Source organism: Hypanus sabinus, chromosome 5 (genome assembly GCF_030144855.1).
Source record: "Hypanus sabinus isolate sHypSab1 chromosome 5, sHypSab1.hap1, whole genome shotgun sequence".
NCBI classification, from domain to species: domain Eukaryota; kingdom Metazoa; phylum Chordata; class Chondrichthyes; order Myliobatiformes; family Dasyatidae; genus Hypanus; species Hypanus sabinus.
In genome coordinates, this window is record NC_082710.1 from 184,291,660 (window position 1) to 184,309,753 (window position 18,094).

The window sequence follows — 18,094 nt, forward strand, 5'->3', positions numbered from 1 at the left end:
CGTTGCTGGCGGGATGACCAGGGGTCGGATGCTTTCGTAAACGCAAAGGTAAGCGGTTTGTGGTCCGTGAACGCGGTGAAGGGCCGACCTTCTAGGAAGTACCTGAAATGCCGGATTGCCAGGTAGAGCGCCAACAGTTCCCGGTCAAAAGCACTGTACTTGAGCTCGGGTGGCCGCAGGTGTTTGCTGAAAAACGCCAGGGGTTGCCAGCGACCTGCGATGAGCTGCTCCAGCACCCCACCGACTGCCGTGTTTGATGCGTCCACTGTGAGGGCGGTAGGGGTGTCCATTCTGGGATGTACTAGCATTGCGGCGTTCGCCAAAGCTTCCTTCGTTTGAATGAAAGCAGCGGCGAACTCCTCGTCCCGGGTAATGTCCTTGCCCGGACCGGAAAGCAGGGCGAACAGGGGGCGCATGATCCGGGCAGCTGAAGGGAGGAAGCGGCGGTAGAAATTGACCATACCTACGAATTCCTGAAGGCCTTTGATCGTGGTGGGTCGGGGGAAGTGGCGGACCGCATCTACCTTAGCGGGCAGAGGGGTTGCCCCGTCTTTAGTAATTCTGTGGCCCAGGAAGTCAATGGTATCGAGTCCGAACTGGCATTTGGCAGGGTTGATTGTAAGACCGTACTCACTCAGTCGGGCGCAGAGTTGACGGAGGTGGGACAGATGCTCCTGACGACTGCCGCTGGCTATGAGGATGTCATCCAAATAGATGAACGCGAAGTCCAGGTCCCGTCCCACCGCGTCCATTAACCGCTGGAACGTCTGTGCGGCATTCTTCAGGCCGAACGGCATGCGGAGGAACTCGAAGAGGCCAAACGGGGTGATGAGAGCCGTCTTGGGGACGTCGTCAGGATGCATCGGGATTTGATGGTACCCTCGGACAAGGTCGACCTTGGAGAAGATCCGGGCGCCGTGCAGGTTTGCCGCAAAGTCCTGAATGTGCGGCACAGGGTAGCGGTCCAGTGTGGTAGCCTCGTTCAGCCTGCGGTAGTCGCCGCACGGTCTCCAGCCCCCCGTCGCTTTGGGCACCATGTGCAGGGGGGAAGCCCAGGGGCTGTCGGACCGCCGGATGATCCCCAATTCCTCCATTCTCTGGAACTCCTCCTTCGCCAGTCGGAGCTTGTCCGGGGGAAGTCGCCGAGCACGGGCATGGAGGGGTGGTCCATGTGTCGGGATGTGGTGCTGTACGCCGTGCCTGGGCATGGCTGCTGTGAACTGCGGTGCCAGAACCGATGGGAACTCCGCCAGGACCCTGGTGAAGTCGTTGTCGGACAGCGTGATGGAGCCGAGGTGAGGGGCTGGCAACTGGGCCGCGCCCAGGGAGAACGTCTGAAAGGTCTCGGCGTGTACCAGTCTCTTCCTGGGCAGGTCAACCAGCAGGCTGTGAGCTCGCAAAAAATCCGCACCCAGAAGCGGTTGGGCTACGGCGGCCAGTGTGAAGTCCCACCTGAACTGGCTGGGGCCGAACAGTAGCTGCACCTGACGGGTGCCATAGGTCCTTACTGTGCTGCCATTCACGGCCCTCAGGGGGGGACCCGGTGCCCTGCTGCGAGTGTCGTAACTTGTCGGAGGTAAAACGCTGATCTCAGCCCCAGTATCGACCAAAAAGCGGCGTCCCGACCTTCTATCCCACACATACAGGAGGCTATCCCGATGGCCAGCCGCCGTAGCCATCAGCGGCGGCTGGCCCTGGCGTTTCCCGGGAACTTGCAGGGCGGGCGACAACGGCGGGCTTCTGCGCCCCACCGCTGGTGGTAGAAGCACCAGTGGTCATTGGGCCGGGGGTTATCGTGCTCTGCGGCCGGGCCTGGACTGGATTGCTGCCGGGAGCGTGGCTGGGAGATCTGTGCGATGGACGCCCCGCTCACCTTTTTGGCTTTCCACAGCAAGTCCGCCCGGGCTGCCACCTTCCGGGGGTCACTGAAATCCGCGTCGGACAGCAGCAGGCGTATGTCCTCGGGCAGCTGCTCCAGGAATGCCTGCTCAAACATGAGGCCTGTGTGTCCCTCGGCCAGAGACAACATCTCATTCATTAAAGCCGATGGAGGTCTGTCGCCCAAGCCATCCAGGTGCAGTAAACGGGCAGCCCGCTCGCGCCGTGAGAGTCCGAAAGTCCTGAGGAGCAGGGCTTTGAATTCTGTGTACTTGCCGTCTGCCGGGGGCGACTGTACGAACTCCGCGACCTGGGCAGCTGTGTCCTGGTCGAGGGAGCTCACCATGTAGTAGTAGCGGGTGTCTTCTGAGGTGATCTGGCGAACGTGGAATTGGGCTTCGGCTTGCTGGAACCATAGGTCCGGGCGCTGTGTCCAGAAACCCGGCAGTTTCAACGAAACCGCATGAACAGAGGCGGCGTCGGTCATTTCTGGTCCAAAAATCGTTTGGACCGTCGGGGTCACCAATTGTAGCGGTGTGCTACAAACAGCGCTAAAATTACGACACGGAGTCGGTAACTGCAGTCGAAGGAAAAACTTTATTCGAAAACTTCAGCCTCACTTTTAAGCCTCTGTCAACCGGCCCCCCATGGCGAAGAGGCTCCAAAGCTCTGTGCTCGCAAACCCCCGTAGGCTATCTAATTGTGAGTCGGTTCGCATACGCTAGGAAATGAGCCGCCACAGGCTTATTTACGAGAAAAGCTGGGTCAAACAATGTTGATGCCAAAATCTAGTGAAATAGAAATATTAATTCGAAAAGGAAAAAATTTAAAAATTTACATCTTGTATGTATAATTTTATTCAAAAACAGACAATTAAATCAGGAATTCATAAATCTAGACAAAAATGGGAATTTGAATTGAATGTTAAAATTGATGGAAAAAACTGGTCAAGATTATGTTTTGATAGTATGAAAAATACAATAAATGTTCGACTTAGATTAATACAATATAATTTTTTACGTCAATTATATATAACACCACAGAAAATAAATAGATGTAATCAAGAAATTGGTACTTTTTTACATTCTACTTGGTCTTGTCTTAAAATTCAACCATTTTGGATAAATCTAAGACTTTTATTGGAACAAATTACTGGAGTACAACTCCCACATAGTCCAGTATTATTTTTATTAGGAGACATTGAAGGGACAATACCAAAAGTTAAATTGAATAACTATTAGAAAAAATTTATAAAAATTGCATTGGCAGTAGCCAAAAAAGTTATCTCAGTTACTTGGAAATCTGATTTATATTTAACTATGGATCGTTGGAATAATGAAATACATAGCTGTATTCCACTTGAAAAAATTACATACAATCTAATAAATGAATATGATATATTTTTGAAAATTTGGCTCCCATACCTACAAAAGATAGGATTAAATACATAGGTCCTTTGAAGAGAAAATTATAAAGTAATTGGGGAAAGTAAAAATAAATATTAAAATTATTTTGAACTCCATGGAGCATGTGGGGATCCTCCGATATCCAGGCAATCTTTCTCTTCTTTTTACTTTCTTTAGATAAGGGTTAAGGGGGGGAGGGTTAAGGGGAGGGGGAGGGTTAATATTATTTTTCTCACTATTTATCATCACATTTATTCTTTGTAATTTTCTAAAAATTAATAAATAAATATTTTTTTTAAAAAAGGATTTAAGGACATCCATTTCAAACTAAGATGTGGAGAAATTACTTTAGTCAGAGGGTGGTAAGCCTGTGGAATTTGTTGACACAAGCGGCTGTGGAGGCCAAGACATTGGGTGTATTTAAGGCAGAGATAGATAGGTTCTTGATTAGCCAGGGCATCAAAGGGTATGGGGAGAAGGCAGGGGAATTGGGAAGAATTGGATCAGCCCAGGTTTGAATGGTGGAGCAGACTCAATGGGCCAAATGGCCTACTTCTGCTCTATATCTTATGGTCTTATATTTTTAACCTCTCCCTGCTTCAATCCAGTTTTAAGAAAACTGCTATCATCCCATGACCCAAGAGTGGGATCTGGGATCAGCCATGATGAAATGGCAGAGCACACTCAATGGGCTGAATGGCCTAATTCTGCCCCTATGCCTTCTGGTCTAAAACAAGGTAATGTGCTTAGCAACTACTTCCCAGTGTCGCTGACATCGACCGTCGTGAGTGCTTAAAGAGGCTGGTCATGTCTGCATTAACTCCAGCCTCCCAGACAAGCTCTCCCCTGGTGGACGCCATCTCCCTGGTCCTCCACTCATCCCTGGAGCATCTGGACAGTAAAGGCACCTGCTTCAGACTATCAGACTTTTAATACTGCCTTTAATACTATCCATTTCAAGCAAACTCATCACTAAACTCCTGAGAGTTAACACCTCCTTCTACAACTGGATTGTTGACTTCCTGACTAACAGAATGTCATCAGTAAGGACAGGCAGCGCCACATCCACCATGACTTTTCTAAACAATGGAGCCCCACAAGGTTGTGCCCTCAGCTCTCTCCCCTACTCCCCGTACACTCATGATTGCGAGGTCAAACTCTGCTCTAACCCCATCCACGGGCTTTCAGATGACACCGCTGTAGAGGGTCACATCTTAAATAACGTTGCTGGAGTACAGACAAGAGACAGAGAGACTGGCAACATGGTGTCATGACAACAACCTTTCCTTCAATGTCAACAAAACCAAAGAGATGGTCTTTGGCTTCAGGAGGGGGGCAGCGCGCATCCTCCTCTCTACATCAGGGTTGCTGATGTTGAGATGGTTGAGAGCTTCAAGCTCCCAGATGTGAATATTACCAATAGTTGGTCCTGGTCCAATCAGGTTTATACCAGGACCAGGTAAGCTGACCAACACGTCTACTTCTCAGGAGGCCGAAGAAATTCCTCACGACTCCTTTCCATGACAAGGATGATAGAGAAGTGGAGGGTTAGATTGATATTGGACTTGGTTGAAAGGTCGGCAGAATATTGGGCCTGTACTGTGCTGTAATGACCGATGTTGTAAAGAAGGGCAGCAGTCCGAACTAGAGAGGAATCTTCGTGTCACAGATGCTGTGCAGCCTGCTGAATTCTCCCTATGCCTCTGTCAGAATTTCACCATCTGCAGACTTGTTAAGCTTCACAAGGGGAGTTAGATCAGGGCTGGGAGTCATAGAGCTCTACAGACCCTTCGGCCCATTGGCAGCTGGGTCCAGCAGGAGGTAAATCCAATCCAACAGACGCCAGGGACCATCGGTGTGTTCCAACACCAGTCAGTCAGTCGCAGTGCTGGTTGTAGAAAATGCTCCCAGCTGCAAGAAGCACGAACTCTGCCACAGACCGTCTGAAGCTGGCACGGAGCAAGCAACCGCAGAAACACCAACAGAAGCTCCGGAGACCTCGTTCCTGGGAGAGGGGGAATCTTTGATGGGCTACACCTGAAAGACTCTCAGCTGCTTTTGGTGGCCTATTCCCCAGCAGGGGGCATAAGTGAGCAGGAAGCCCCGAGATGATCACTCCAGGTTTGAAGGCACGAGCCGCAACACCACAGAGAGGAGATGTCAAACATTCATGACTGTCAGCACAACTTAGAGCCTTGTGGTCCCCCAGCAGCATTTGAGCACTGGGGAGGAAGCCCCCACCCCCCACCCACTCGAGTGGCCTTTACCTGTGTGGTTGGGCACTGCAGCCTGTCGAGAGCCGAGGTCAGGATACCAGTGGGTGAGACGCATTTCAGGATGTCGAAGTAGAGGACATAAGGCTTCGCCCTTTGGAAGAGAAGGTGTGTTAGCATGGGAATTACCAGGCAACGGGATGTCGGAGTCTCAGCACAGGAGGTGGACCACTCCACAGAACTGCCTGTCCCTCCCGCGCCACCGGCTGCCCTTGGTGAACCCCGTCCGACTCGGAAGCACAGAAACAGAGAATGGGAGCGCAGAGATGCGGCAGATGCAGGAGCTTAGAGCTTATGAGGAGCGGAACATTGAAACACAGATACACGACACACAAAATGCTGCAGGAATTCCGCATCTATGGAAATGAATAAACTGTCAATATTTCAGGCTGAGACCCTTCTTCAGAACTGGAAAGGAAACAGGGAAAATGGCAGAATAAGCAAGTGGAGGGAGGGGATGAAGCTGGGAGGTGAGAGGTGAGAAAGGTAAAGGAAGGAATCTGATAGGAGAGGAGAGTGGATCGTGGGGAAAAGGAAAGGAGGAGAGGCACTGGGTGGAGGTGATAAGCAGGGGAGAAGAGATCAAGCAGGGACCAGAGTGGAGAATTGAAGAAGACTGAAAGGAGAGGGGAAAAAAATAACCAGAAGCCCGCAAAATCGAAGTTCATGCCATCAAGCCAAACATAATATTAATGAATGGCCTCATCGTGCTACAAGCTACAAGCCATGAACAGACATGTCACTTTTGGAATGGAGATCAGATATAAAATGTTTGGCCACTGGGAATTCCTGCGTTTTGCATATGGAGAAACGTTGCCCGATGAAGCAGCCCCCCAGTCTACGTCAGGTCTCATCTAGGTAGAGGAGGCCACCGCAGGAGCACCAGATACAGTAGACGACCCCAATGGGTTCATAGGTGAAGTGTTGCCTCACCTGGAAGGACTATTTACATGGCGGGAAGAAAGGTGTCTGCCTGTAATGTGTTACAGGGGTTGTGATGGAGTTAAATTCTAAAGGGTTTTCAAGGGGCTCTTGGATAGGCACGTGAATGTACATGAAATGCAAGAATATGGATGTTGTCTTGTCAGGTGTTCCCAACATTTTTGATGCCATGATTAACCAAGGGGCCCATGAACCCCAGGCTGGCAGCTCCAGGTCTAGGCAGAAGGGATTACTGATCTGAATGCCTAGACTTTCAATTAATAATTTAAACAATTCAGAACAACATTGTGGTGCAAAGGCCCTTTTCCCATGCTCTATATTCTATTGTTGTTTAACAAATAGTGAAACATTAAACTCTGCATGCAACCCAGCCATCAAACCCACAAACCAGCCATCAAATCCACAACACTACTACCAAGCCCGCAAACCAACCATCAAACCCACAGCCCAGCCGTCAAACCCTCAACGCATCCGTCAAACCCTCAACGCATCCGTCAAACCCTCAACGCATCCGTCAAACCCTCAACGCATCCGTCAAGCCCACAACACTACCACAAAGCCCACAACCCAGCCTTCAAACAAATCAGCCAGAAAGCCCACAACCCGGCCGCCAAGCCCACAGCCCGGCCGCCAAGCCCACAGCCCGGCCGCCAAGCCCACAACCTAACGATCATACCCACAACCCAATGATCATACACACAACACGACCTTCAATCCCACAACCCAACCACAAAGCTCACAAGCCAGCCTTCAAACAGACACACCAACCATCAAACCCACAACACGGCCACCAAGCCCATGACACTACCATCAAACCCACGTCACTACCACCAAGCCCGCAACCCCACCATCAAACCCACAAACAACTACCAAGCCAACAAACCAGCCACTAAACTCACAAACCAACAACTCAAAGATCATACCCACAACCCAACCACCAAGCCCACAACCCAGCCATCAGACCCAAAATCCAACCATCAAACCCACAACTCAACCAAACTATCATATCCACAACCACCAGGCCCACAACCCAGCCTTCAAACAGACAAACCAACCACCAGGCCCACAACCCAGCCATCAGACCCAAAATCCAACCATCAAACCCACAACTCAACCAAACTATCATATCCACAACCACCAGGCCCACAACCCAGCCTTCAAACAGACAAACCAACCACCAGGCCCACAACCCAGCCATCAGACCCAAAATCCAACCATCAAACCCACAACTCAACCAAACTATCATATCCACAACCACCAGGCCCACAACCCAGCCATCAAACTCACAACCCAGCCATCAAACTCACAACACGACTACTGAGCCCACAACCCCACCATCAAAACCACAACACAATGATCATACCCACAACACGGCCAGCAAGCCCACAGCCCGGCCGCCAAGCCCACAGCCCGGCCGCCAAGCCCACAGCCCGGCCGCCAAGCCCACAGCCCGGCCGCCAAGCCCACAGCCCGGCCGCCAAGCCCACAGCCCGGCCGCCAAGCCCACAGCCCGGCCGCCAAGCCCACAGCCCGGCCGCCAAGCCCACAGCCCGGCCGCCAAGCCCACAGCCCGGCCGCCAAGCCCACAGCCCGGCCGCCAAGCCCACAGCCCGGCCGCCAAGCCCACAGCCCGGCCGCCAAGCCCACAGCCCGGCCGCCAAGCCCACAGCCCGGCCGCCAAGCCCACAGCCCGGCCGCCAAGCCCACAGCCCGGCCGCCAAGCCCACAGCCCGGCCGCCAAGCCCACAGCCCGGCCGCCAAGCCCACAGCCCGGCCGCCAAGCCCACAGCCCGGCCGCCAAGCCCACAGCCCGGCCGCCAAGCCCACAGCCCGGCCGCCAAGCCCACAGCCCGGCCGCCAAGCCCACAGCCCGGCCGCCAAGCCCACAGCCCGGCCGCCAAGCCCACAGCCCGGCCGCCAAGCCCACAGCCCGGCCGCCAAGCCCACAGCCCGGCCGCCAAGCCCACAGCCCGGCCGCCAAGCCCACAGCCCGGCCGCCAAGCCCACAGCCCGGCCGCCAAGCCCACAGCCCGGCCGCCAAGCCCACAGCCCGGCCGCCAAGCCCACAGCCCGGCCGCCAAGCCCACAGCCCGGCCGCCAAGCCCACAGCCCGGCCGCCAAGCCCACAGCCCGGCCGCCAAGCCCACAGCCCGGCCGCCAAGCCCACAGCCCGGCCGCCAAGCCCACAACATAACCATCAAACCCACAACACAATTATCAAACCCACAAACCAACCATCAAACGCACAATCCAAGAGGTTACAGGGAGAAGAGGGTTGAGAGGTTAATACCCCTCCGTAGAGATTCCCCCTCCTCTTGCCTCCCACCAGCTCTGGTGACCCACAACTCACTCGTTGTTGCCAACGCCACAGTACATGCCGGTGGAATTCCTCGGGTAAATCACCTCCCGTGGGTCGCCGTACAGCCATGCTGTGGAGAGAGAACACAAGGCCTCAGTCACCTCGGGCTCTGCAAGACACTCCGCCTGGGAAAAGGACACACAGCATCGAAACACAAGCTCCCCAGGGCTGGAGCAAAGAGCAGAGCAGTAGGACCAGCTGGGAATGCTTGTAGGCCAATTGGCCTGCCCTGTGTGGTCTCATTCCACAGCATTTCAAACCCGCGACAGGCGCCTGATTGACCATAATCTGACTGGAGTGGCATGGTACCAAGGAGCGGGACAGCAGCCTAACAGTCAGTATAACGCCTTACAGCACTAGTGACCTGGGTTCCATTCCCACCGCTGTATCCGGGTGCTCCGGTTTCCTCCCGTGGTCCAAACGAACGGGTTAGGGTTAGTAAGTTACAGCATAGTGGCTGAAGTACCCACTTCTTTTCACGCTAATGATCTGATGAAAGAGTTGATGGTTTTGCGGCCAAATTCACAGGCGATACGAAGGTAGGTGGAGGGGCAGGTATTTTTGAGGAAGCAGAGAGGTTGCAGAAGGACTTGGACATATTGGGAGAATGGGCGAAGAAGTGGCTGATAGAATATAGTGCGGGGAAGTGCACTTTGGTAGAAGGAATAAAGGCAGAGACTATTTTCTAAACGGGAAGGAAATTCAAAAATCTGAGGTGCAAAGGTGCAGGATGCCCTAAAGGTTAACTGGCAGCTTGAGTTGGTGGTAAGGCAAACAAATACAATCTTCGCATTCGTTTCGAGAGGACGAGAATACAAAAGCAAGGATGTGATGCTGAGGCTCTATAAGGCACCAGTCAGACTGCGCCAGGAGTACTGTGAGCAGTTTTGCGAACCTTACCTAAGAAATGATGTGCTGTCATTGGAGAGGGTCAGGAGGAGGTCCACACGAGTGAACCTGGGAATGACAGGGTTAATGTATGAGGAACGTTTGATGCCTCTGGGTCTGTACTCACTGCAGCTAAGACAAGTGAGGAAAGATCTTAATGAAATCGATCAAACATTGAAAGGTCTAGATAGAGTGGATGTGGAGATGATGTTTCCTATAGTGGGGGAGTCTAGGACCAGAGGACACAGATAGAGTGGATGTGGAGAGGATGTTTCCTATAGTGGGGGAGTCTAGGACCAGAGGACACAGATAGTGTGGATGTGGAGAGGATGTTTCCTATAGTGGGAGAGTCTAGGACCAGAGGACACAGATAGAGTGGATGTGGAGAGGATGTTTCCTATAGTGGGGGAGTCTAGGACCAGAGGACACAGATAGAGTGGATGTGGAGAGGATGTTTCCTATAGTGGGAGAGTCTAGGACCAGAGGACACAGATAGAGTGGAAGTGAAGAGGATGTTTCCTATACTGGGAGAGTCTGGGACCAGAGGACACAGATAGAGTGGAAGTGGAGAGGATATTTCCTATAGTGGGGGAGTCTAGGACCAGAGGACACAGACAGAGTGGATGTGGAGAGGATGTTTCCTATAGTGGGAGAGTCTAGGACCAGGGGACACAGATAGAGTGGAAGTGGAGAGGATGTTTCCTATAGTGGGAGAGTCTAGGACCAGAGGACACAGATAGAGTGGAAGTGGAGAGGATGTTTCCTATAGTGGGGGAGTCTAGGACCAGAGGACACAGATAGAGTGGAAGTGGAGAGGATGTTTCCTATAGTGGGAGAGTCTAGGACCAGAGGACACAGATAGAGTGGAAGTGGAGAGGATGTTTCCTATAGTGGGGGAGTCTAGGACCAGAGGACACAGATAGAGTGGAAGTGGAGAGGATGTTTCCTATAGTGGGAGAGTCTAGGATCAGAGGGCACAGATAGATTGGGTGTGGAGAGGATGTTTCCTATAGTGGGAGAGTCTACGACCAGAGGGCACAGATAGAGTGGATGTGGAGAGGATGTTACCTGTAGTGGGGGAGTCTAGGACCAGAGGACACAGATAGAGTGGAAGTGGAGAGGATATTTCCTATAGTGGGGGAGTCTAGGACCAGAGGACACAGACAGAGTGGATGTGGAGAGGATGTTTCCTATAATGGGAGAGTCTAGGACCAGGGGACACAGATAGAGTGGAAGTGGAGAGGATGTTTCCTATAGTGGGAGAGTCTAGGATCAGAGGGCACAGATAGATTGGGTGTGGAGAGGATGTTTCCTATAGTGGGAGAGTCTACGACCAGAGGGCACAGATAGAGTGGATGTGGAGAGGATGTTACCTGTAGTGGGGGAGTCTAGGACCAGAGGACACAGATCGAGTGGATGTGGAGAGGATGTTTCCTATAGTGGGAGAGTCTAGGACCAGAGGACACAGATAGAGTGGATGTGGAGAGGACGTTTCCTATAGTGGGAGAGTCTAGGACCAGAGGACACAGATAGAGTGGATGTGGAGAGGACGTTTCCTATAGTGGGGGAGTCTAGGACCAGAGGACACAGATAGAGTGGATGTGGAGAGGATGTTTCCTATAGTGGGAGAGTCTAGGACCAGAGGACACAGATAGAGTGGATGTGGAGAGGATGTGTCCTATAGTGGGGGAGTCTAGGACCAGAGGACACAGATAGAGTGGATGTGGAGAGGATGTTTCCTGTAGTGGGGGAGTCTAGGACCAGAGGACACAGATAGAGTGTATGTGGAGAGGATGTTTCCTATAGTGGGGGAGTCTAGGACCAGAGGACACAGATAGAGTGGATGTGGAGAGGATGTTTCCTATAGTGGGGGAGTCTAGGACCAGAGGGCACAGATAGAGTGGATGTGGAGAGGATGTTTCCTGTAGTGGGGGAGTCTAGGACCAGAGGACACAGATAGAGTGTATGTGGAGAGGATGTTTCCTATAGTGGGGGAGTCTAGGACCAGAGGACACAGATAGAGTGGATGTGGAGAGGATGTTTCCTATAGTGGGGGAGTCTATGACCAGAGGGCACAGATAGATTGGGTGTGGAGAGGATGTTTCCTATAGTGGGAGAGTCTAGGACCAGAGGGCACAGATACAGTGGATGTGGAGAGAATGTTTCCTATAGTGGGAGAGTCTAGGACCAGAGGACACAGATAGAGTGGATGTGGAGAGGATGTTTCCTATAGTGGGGGAGTCTAGGACCAGAGGACACAGATAGAGTGGGTGTGGAGAGGATGTTTCCTATAGTGGGAGAGTCTAGGACCAGAGGACACAGATAGAGTGGATGTGGAGAGGATGTTTCCTATAGTGGGGGTGTCTAGGACCAGAGGACACAGATAAAGTGGATGTGGAGAGGATGTTTCCTATAGTGGAGGAGTCTAGGACCAGAGGGCACAGAGAGAGTGGATGTGGAGAGGATGTTTCCTACAGTGGGGGAGTCTCGGACCAGAGGGCACAGAGAGAGTGGATATGGAGAGGATGTTTCCTATAGTGGGAGAGTCTAGGACCAGAGGACACAGATAGAGTGGATGTGGAGAGGATGTTTCCTATAGTGGGGGAGTCTAGGACCAAAACAGAGGGCTGTCCCTTTGGAACAGAGATGAGGAGGAATATTTTTAGCCAGAGGAAGGTAAATCTGTGTAATTCATTGTTACAGACAGCTGTGGAGGCCAAGTCATTGAGTATATTTAAAGCTGAGGTTGGTAGATTCTTGGTTAGTCAGGGTGTCAAATGTTCTACGGAGACGGCAGGAGATTGGAGTTATGAGGGAACGGTGGAGCAGACTTGATGAGCTCCTGCGTCTCATGGTCGTGGTTCTGGGGTAGAGTGGAGTACTGCACCCGGGTACCCCACCCTCCACATCCCCCTCCCCGCAGACAGTATGCACCACTGACTGTTTCCCCAGTTGTTTGCCCACAAGCTGCCTCCTCTCCCTTGCCCCTACAAGCTTCCTGCCTGAGGGGTGAGGAGGGGTCACTTACCCACAATGCCTACCACCATGTATCCCAGGATGAAGACCATGAAAATGGCACAGCAGATTATGTCTGTGCAGCTCCTGTGGGGGTGGGGGGGGGGGGAGAGAGAGAGAGAGACATGGAAGCTATCAGTGTAAGGTCCCACTCAACAAGCAAAAATAAAACCCAGACCTCACTGTCAAGAGAGTAAATTAGGAGGAAGAGAGGGACAAAGACAAGAAAACAGTCCCAGACCCACAGACCTCTCTGATCGACATAGAGAGAGAGATGAGGGTGGGGGTTAGAGAAGGAGTTGAGGATAAGGTAGAGGGAGTCAAGGGTGGGAAAGAGGGGAGGGATTGGGGGGCTGGTTTCACACTCCCCACACAAGCCAGAGCGATACCCCACACCTCAAACCATTGCCCACCTCGTGCCCCCCCTCGCCTCCAACACTCACACTCACCCCTCCATTATAAGTACATCCCCTCAAAAAGTGAAGGAGCCCTCGACAATACTCACCTGTTCTCTATTGGCCCTTTGAACTTTGGGTCATAGGCAGAGGGTGCCCCTGTGGGTGAGGAAAAGAGGTCAGACTCCCAGTATGTCATATATATCATACTCCCAGCATGAACTGAAGAATTGGAACCGCTATCTCCACCTACCATCCCACCAAACTCTGCCACCAGTGTGTCTGGACTCAACCTCACACACCTCATATCCCTCACACCGACCCTCACCTACACCACCACTAACCCACAACCCAACCCCTACCGACACCACTCAACCTAGATCCTGCCATCAACCCTAATCCCAATCCTTACCACCCGTCTTGTCACCACCACTGACCTTCCTCCCAAAACCATACCCACCCCCAAACACTCACCTCAATCCCAACCCTCGGCCACTCCCATCCCAATCCCTCACCAACCCCAACACTCACCTCAATCCCAATCCTCCGCCCATCCCAATCCCTCACCAACCCCAACACTCACCTCAATCCCAATCCTCCGCCCATCCCAATCCCTCACCAACCTCAACACTCACCTCAATCCCAATCCTCCGCCCATCCCAATCCCTCACCAACCCCAACACTCACCTCAATCCCAATCCTCCGCCCATCCCAATCCCTCACCAACCCCAACACTCACCTCAATCCCAATCCTCCGCCCATCCCAATCCCTCACCAACCCCAACATTCACCTCAATCCCAACCCTCAGCCACTCCCATCCCAATCCCTCACCAACCCCAATACTCACCTCAATCCCAATCCTCCGCCCATCCCAATCTCTCACCAACCCCAACACTCACCTCAATCCCAATCCTCCGCCCATCCCAATCCCTCACCAACCCCAACACTCACCTCAATCCCAATCCTCCACCCATCCCAATCTCTCACCAACCCCAATACTCACCTCAATCCCAATCCTCCGCCCATCCCAATCCCTCACCAACCCCAACACTCACCTCAATCCCAATCCTCCGCCCATCCCAATCCCTCACCAACCCCAACATTCACCTCAATCCCAATCCTCCGTCCATCCCAATCCCTCACCAACCCCAACACTCACCTCAATCCCAACCCTCGGCCACTCCCATCCCAATCCCTCACCAACCCCAATACTCACCTCAATCCCAATCCTCCGTCCATCCCAATCCCTCACCAACCCCAACACTCACCTCAATCCCAACCCTCGGCCACTCCCATCCCAATCCCTCACCAACCCCAACACTCACCTCAATCCCAATCCTCCGCCCATCCCAATCCCTCACCAACCCCAACACTCACCTCAATCCCAATCCTCCGCCCATCCCAATCTCTCACCAACCCCAACACTCACCTCAATCCCAATCCTCCGCCCATCCCAATCCCTCACCAACCCCAACACTCACCTCAATCCCAACCCTCAGCCACTCCCATCCCAATCCCTCACCAACCCCAACACTCACCTCAATCCCAACCCTCCGCCCATCCCAATCCCTCACCAACCCCAACACTCACCTCAATCCCAACCCTCAGCCACTCCCATCCCAATCCCTCACCAACCCCAACACTCACCTCAATCCCAATCCTCCGCCCATCCCAATCCCTCACCAACCCCAACAATACTCAGCCCAATCCCAATCCTCAGCTACTCCACCACTGACCCTCACCCACCCCAACAGCACACCCCAATCCCAATCCAGCCTCTCCACCACTGACCCTCACCCAAAAGCATGTGGACATTTGTTGGCCTTTCAGCCTTTTGGGACTTCTCTCCATCTCTCAGTGATTATCCATCTTCCACCTCAACTTCACCAATCACTACAATCCATGGTTGGCCTACACATGTGTTTTTGAGCCCGTCTTCACTTCTCTCCAGGAGAAGAGGCCATGAAATGAAATCCTCCCCATTTCTGCTTTATGCAGATGACCCCCTTATTCTGAAACTGTGGTCCCCGGTTCTCCCACCCGGAGAAGCCTGTCTGTTGTACTAAATTAGAATCTGAATCAGGTTTGTTTATTTATTTATTTATTACGATTTTTTAAATTAGTTTTTCAAAACATTTTACAAATTAAAAACCCCAAATCATAATGAGGAGCATTAAAACAGTGCAAAATTAAGCATACAATAACAATATGCTACAAAGGAAGAGAATTTAACAAAAAAGCACCTAAATTAAAGACAAGTAAGCTTAGTGTCCTTCCCAAGCCCCACAACAAAAGAAAAAACAACAGCAACTCCAGACCAACCACAACACAATATAGAGAGTATAAGTCAGGACAGCCGAACTCCCAGACTGTGAATACACTCAGCAACAGAGGGTAATAATGCCTTCTACCAGCAAAAAAAGGGAGCTGAAAGCAAGGGACCGAAAAGAAAGAAAAGAAAAACCCTAGTCAAGAGGAAAGTTATGAAAGTAATCGATAAAAGGTCCCCAGACCTTATGGAACTTTAGATCCGAATTGAGAACTGAATAATGAATTTTTTCGAGGTCCAAGCAGGCCACGATGTCGTTAGGCCATTGAGCATGAGTGGGCGGGGCAACATCTCTCCATCTGAGGAGGATCAAGCGTCTAGCCAGGAGAGAGGCAAAGGATAATATTCGGCATTTGGTCGGACCCAGACATAAATCTGTCTCGCCCCAAAAACCGAACAGAGCAATTAAGGGGTTTGGTTCTAGGTGCTGATTCAGAATACATGATAACGTAGTGAAGACATCTTTCCAGAATTTCTCCAAGCTAGGACAGAACCAGTACATATGGATGAGAGAGGCCACCCCCGTCTTGCATTTATCACAGAGCGGACTATGAATCAGGTTTATTAACAAATCTCATGCCAGTGATAACCTAGCAGCAGGAGTTCAATGCAGTACAGACAGTATAGAAATAAAAAATAAATAAGTAAATCAATTATAGTAAGTAAATATGTTTATTAAATAGTTAAATTAAAAATGGAGATTTTTAAAAAGTGAGGAGGTCTTCAAAGATTCAATGTCCATTTAGGAATCGGATGGCAGAGGGGAAGAAGTTGTTCCTGAATCGCTGAGTGTGTGCCTTCAGGCTTCTGTGCCTCTTTCCTGACAGTAACAATGAGAAGAGGTTATGGCCTGGGTGATGGGGGTCCTTAATAATGGACGCTGCCTCTCTGAAGCACCACTCCTTGAAGGTGTATTGGATACAATGGAGGTTAGTACCCAAGATGGAGCCGACTACTTTTACAACTTTCTGTAGCTTCTTTCGATCCTGCACATTGCCCCCATGCCCGGCAGCGATGCAGCCTGTCAGAATGCTCTCCACATTGAATGTTTCAGGTGATAAACCACATTTCCTCAAACTCCTAAGGAAATATAGCCATTGGCTTGCCTCTGTTATAGTTGCATTGATATGTTGGGAACAAGTTAGACCCTCATATCTTGACCTCAGAAAATTTATCTCGGAGGTGATCAGCCTATCTGCATCAGGGCAACCTGTCTCATCAGGAATCCGTGTGGGGAACATTTCCCTCAAATTTCTCCTTGGTATAGAAACCAAGGCTCTAACTGTAGGATGAGACAACAGAACACAAGCCAGTCCTCATCGAGGGGTCAGCTGGGGCGAGGAGAAACTGCATCAAGTTCTTTGCACCTCTGCAGATCTATCCTGAGCCCAAAGTATTGGTGCAATCACAAGAAGTCAAGACAGAAACTGTATTTCATTAGGAGGTAGAGTCATCAGAGATTAACAAATTTCTACTGCTGCGGAGGTGCCACTGCACAAGATCAGGAAAAAACAGCAGAAAGCAGAAAATGCAGCCAGTTCCATCATGGGCACAAGCCTCCCCAGGATCGAGGACATCTCCAACAGACAAAGGCTCATAAAAGGTGGCATCTGTCATGAAGGACCCCACCATTCAGGCCACGCCCTCTTCTCATTGCTACCATCAAGGGGGTACAGGAGCCTGAAGACACATTTCAGAAACAGGTTCTTCCCCTCCACCATGATATTACTGAAAGGACAGTGAACCCATGAACACTACGTCACGATTTGCTCTCTTTCTGCACTACATTAAAAAATATACTTTCTTAGTTGTAATTTATAGTAATTTCTACGTTTTTGCAACATACAGGTGCTGGAAAACAACAGAAGTCACGGCAAACGTCAGTGATTCTGACCTGGAAAGACGTGCACACCCAACGATGACTGCCCTATGACCGACATCAGCTCCTCTCCCAATCGCTCACGCTCCCTCGACTAAACGATGTCCCCACACCTCCGACATCAGCTCCCCTCCACATCATACACCCCCCATCAATGTCCCCACTCCTCTGAGATCACCTCCCCACCAGATCATACACCCCCATCAATGTCCCCACTCCTCTGAGATCACCTCCCCACCAGATCATACACCCCCCATCAATGTCCCCAGACCTCTGAGATCAGCTCCCTTCCACATCATACACCCCCCATCAATGTCCCCACACCTCTGAGATCAGCTCCCCTCCACATCATACACCCCCATCAATGTCCCCACACCTCTGACATCAGCTCCCCTCCACATCATACACCCCCATCAATGTCCACTTACCTCCGACATCATCTCCTCTCCACATCAGATATCAGCTCCCTTCCACATCACACACCCCCCATCAATGTCCCCACACCTCTGAGATCAGCTCCCCTCCACATCATACACCCCCATCAATGTCCCCACACCTCTGAGATCAGCTCCCCTCCACATCACACACCCCCCATCAATGTCCCCACACCTCTGAGATCAGCTCCCCTCCACATCATACACCCCCATCAATGTCCCCACACCTCTGAGATCACCTCCCCACCAGATCATACACCCCCCATCAATGTCCCCACACCTCCGACATCACCTC

At 51.6% G+C, this 18,094-nt stretch overlaps 1 protein-coding gene across 1 annotated transcript in view; it reads right to left on the minus strand.

Annotated features, from left to right (window-relative positions):
- The window catches only part of slc44a4 (solute carrier family 44 member 4), a 156,872-nt gene that overhangs the window by 115,967 nt on the left and 22,811 nt on the right, over positions 1-18,094 (minus strand). The window contains exons 2-5 of the mRNA XM_059971111.1: positions 13,267-13,315; positions 12,775-12,848; positions 8,850-8,928; positions 5,552-5,651 (exon numbers count right to left, since the gene is read on the minus strand). Coding sequence (XP_059827094.1) covers positions 5,552-5,651; positions 8,850-8,928; positions 12,775-12,848; positions 13,267-13,315 — 302 coding nt within the window. The remainder of the gene's footprint in view (positions 1-5,551; positions 5,652-8,849; positions 8,929-12,774; positions 12,849-13,266; positions 13,316-18,094) is intronic.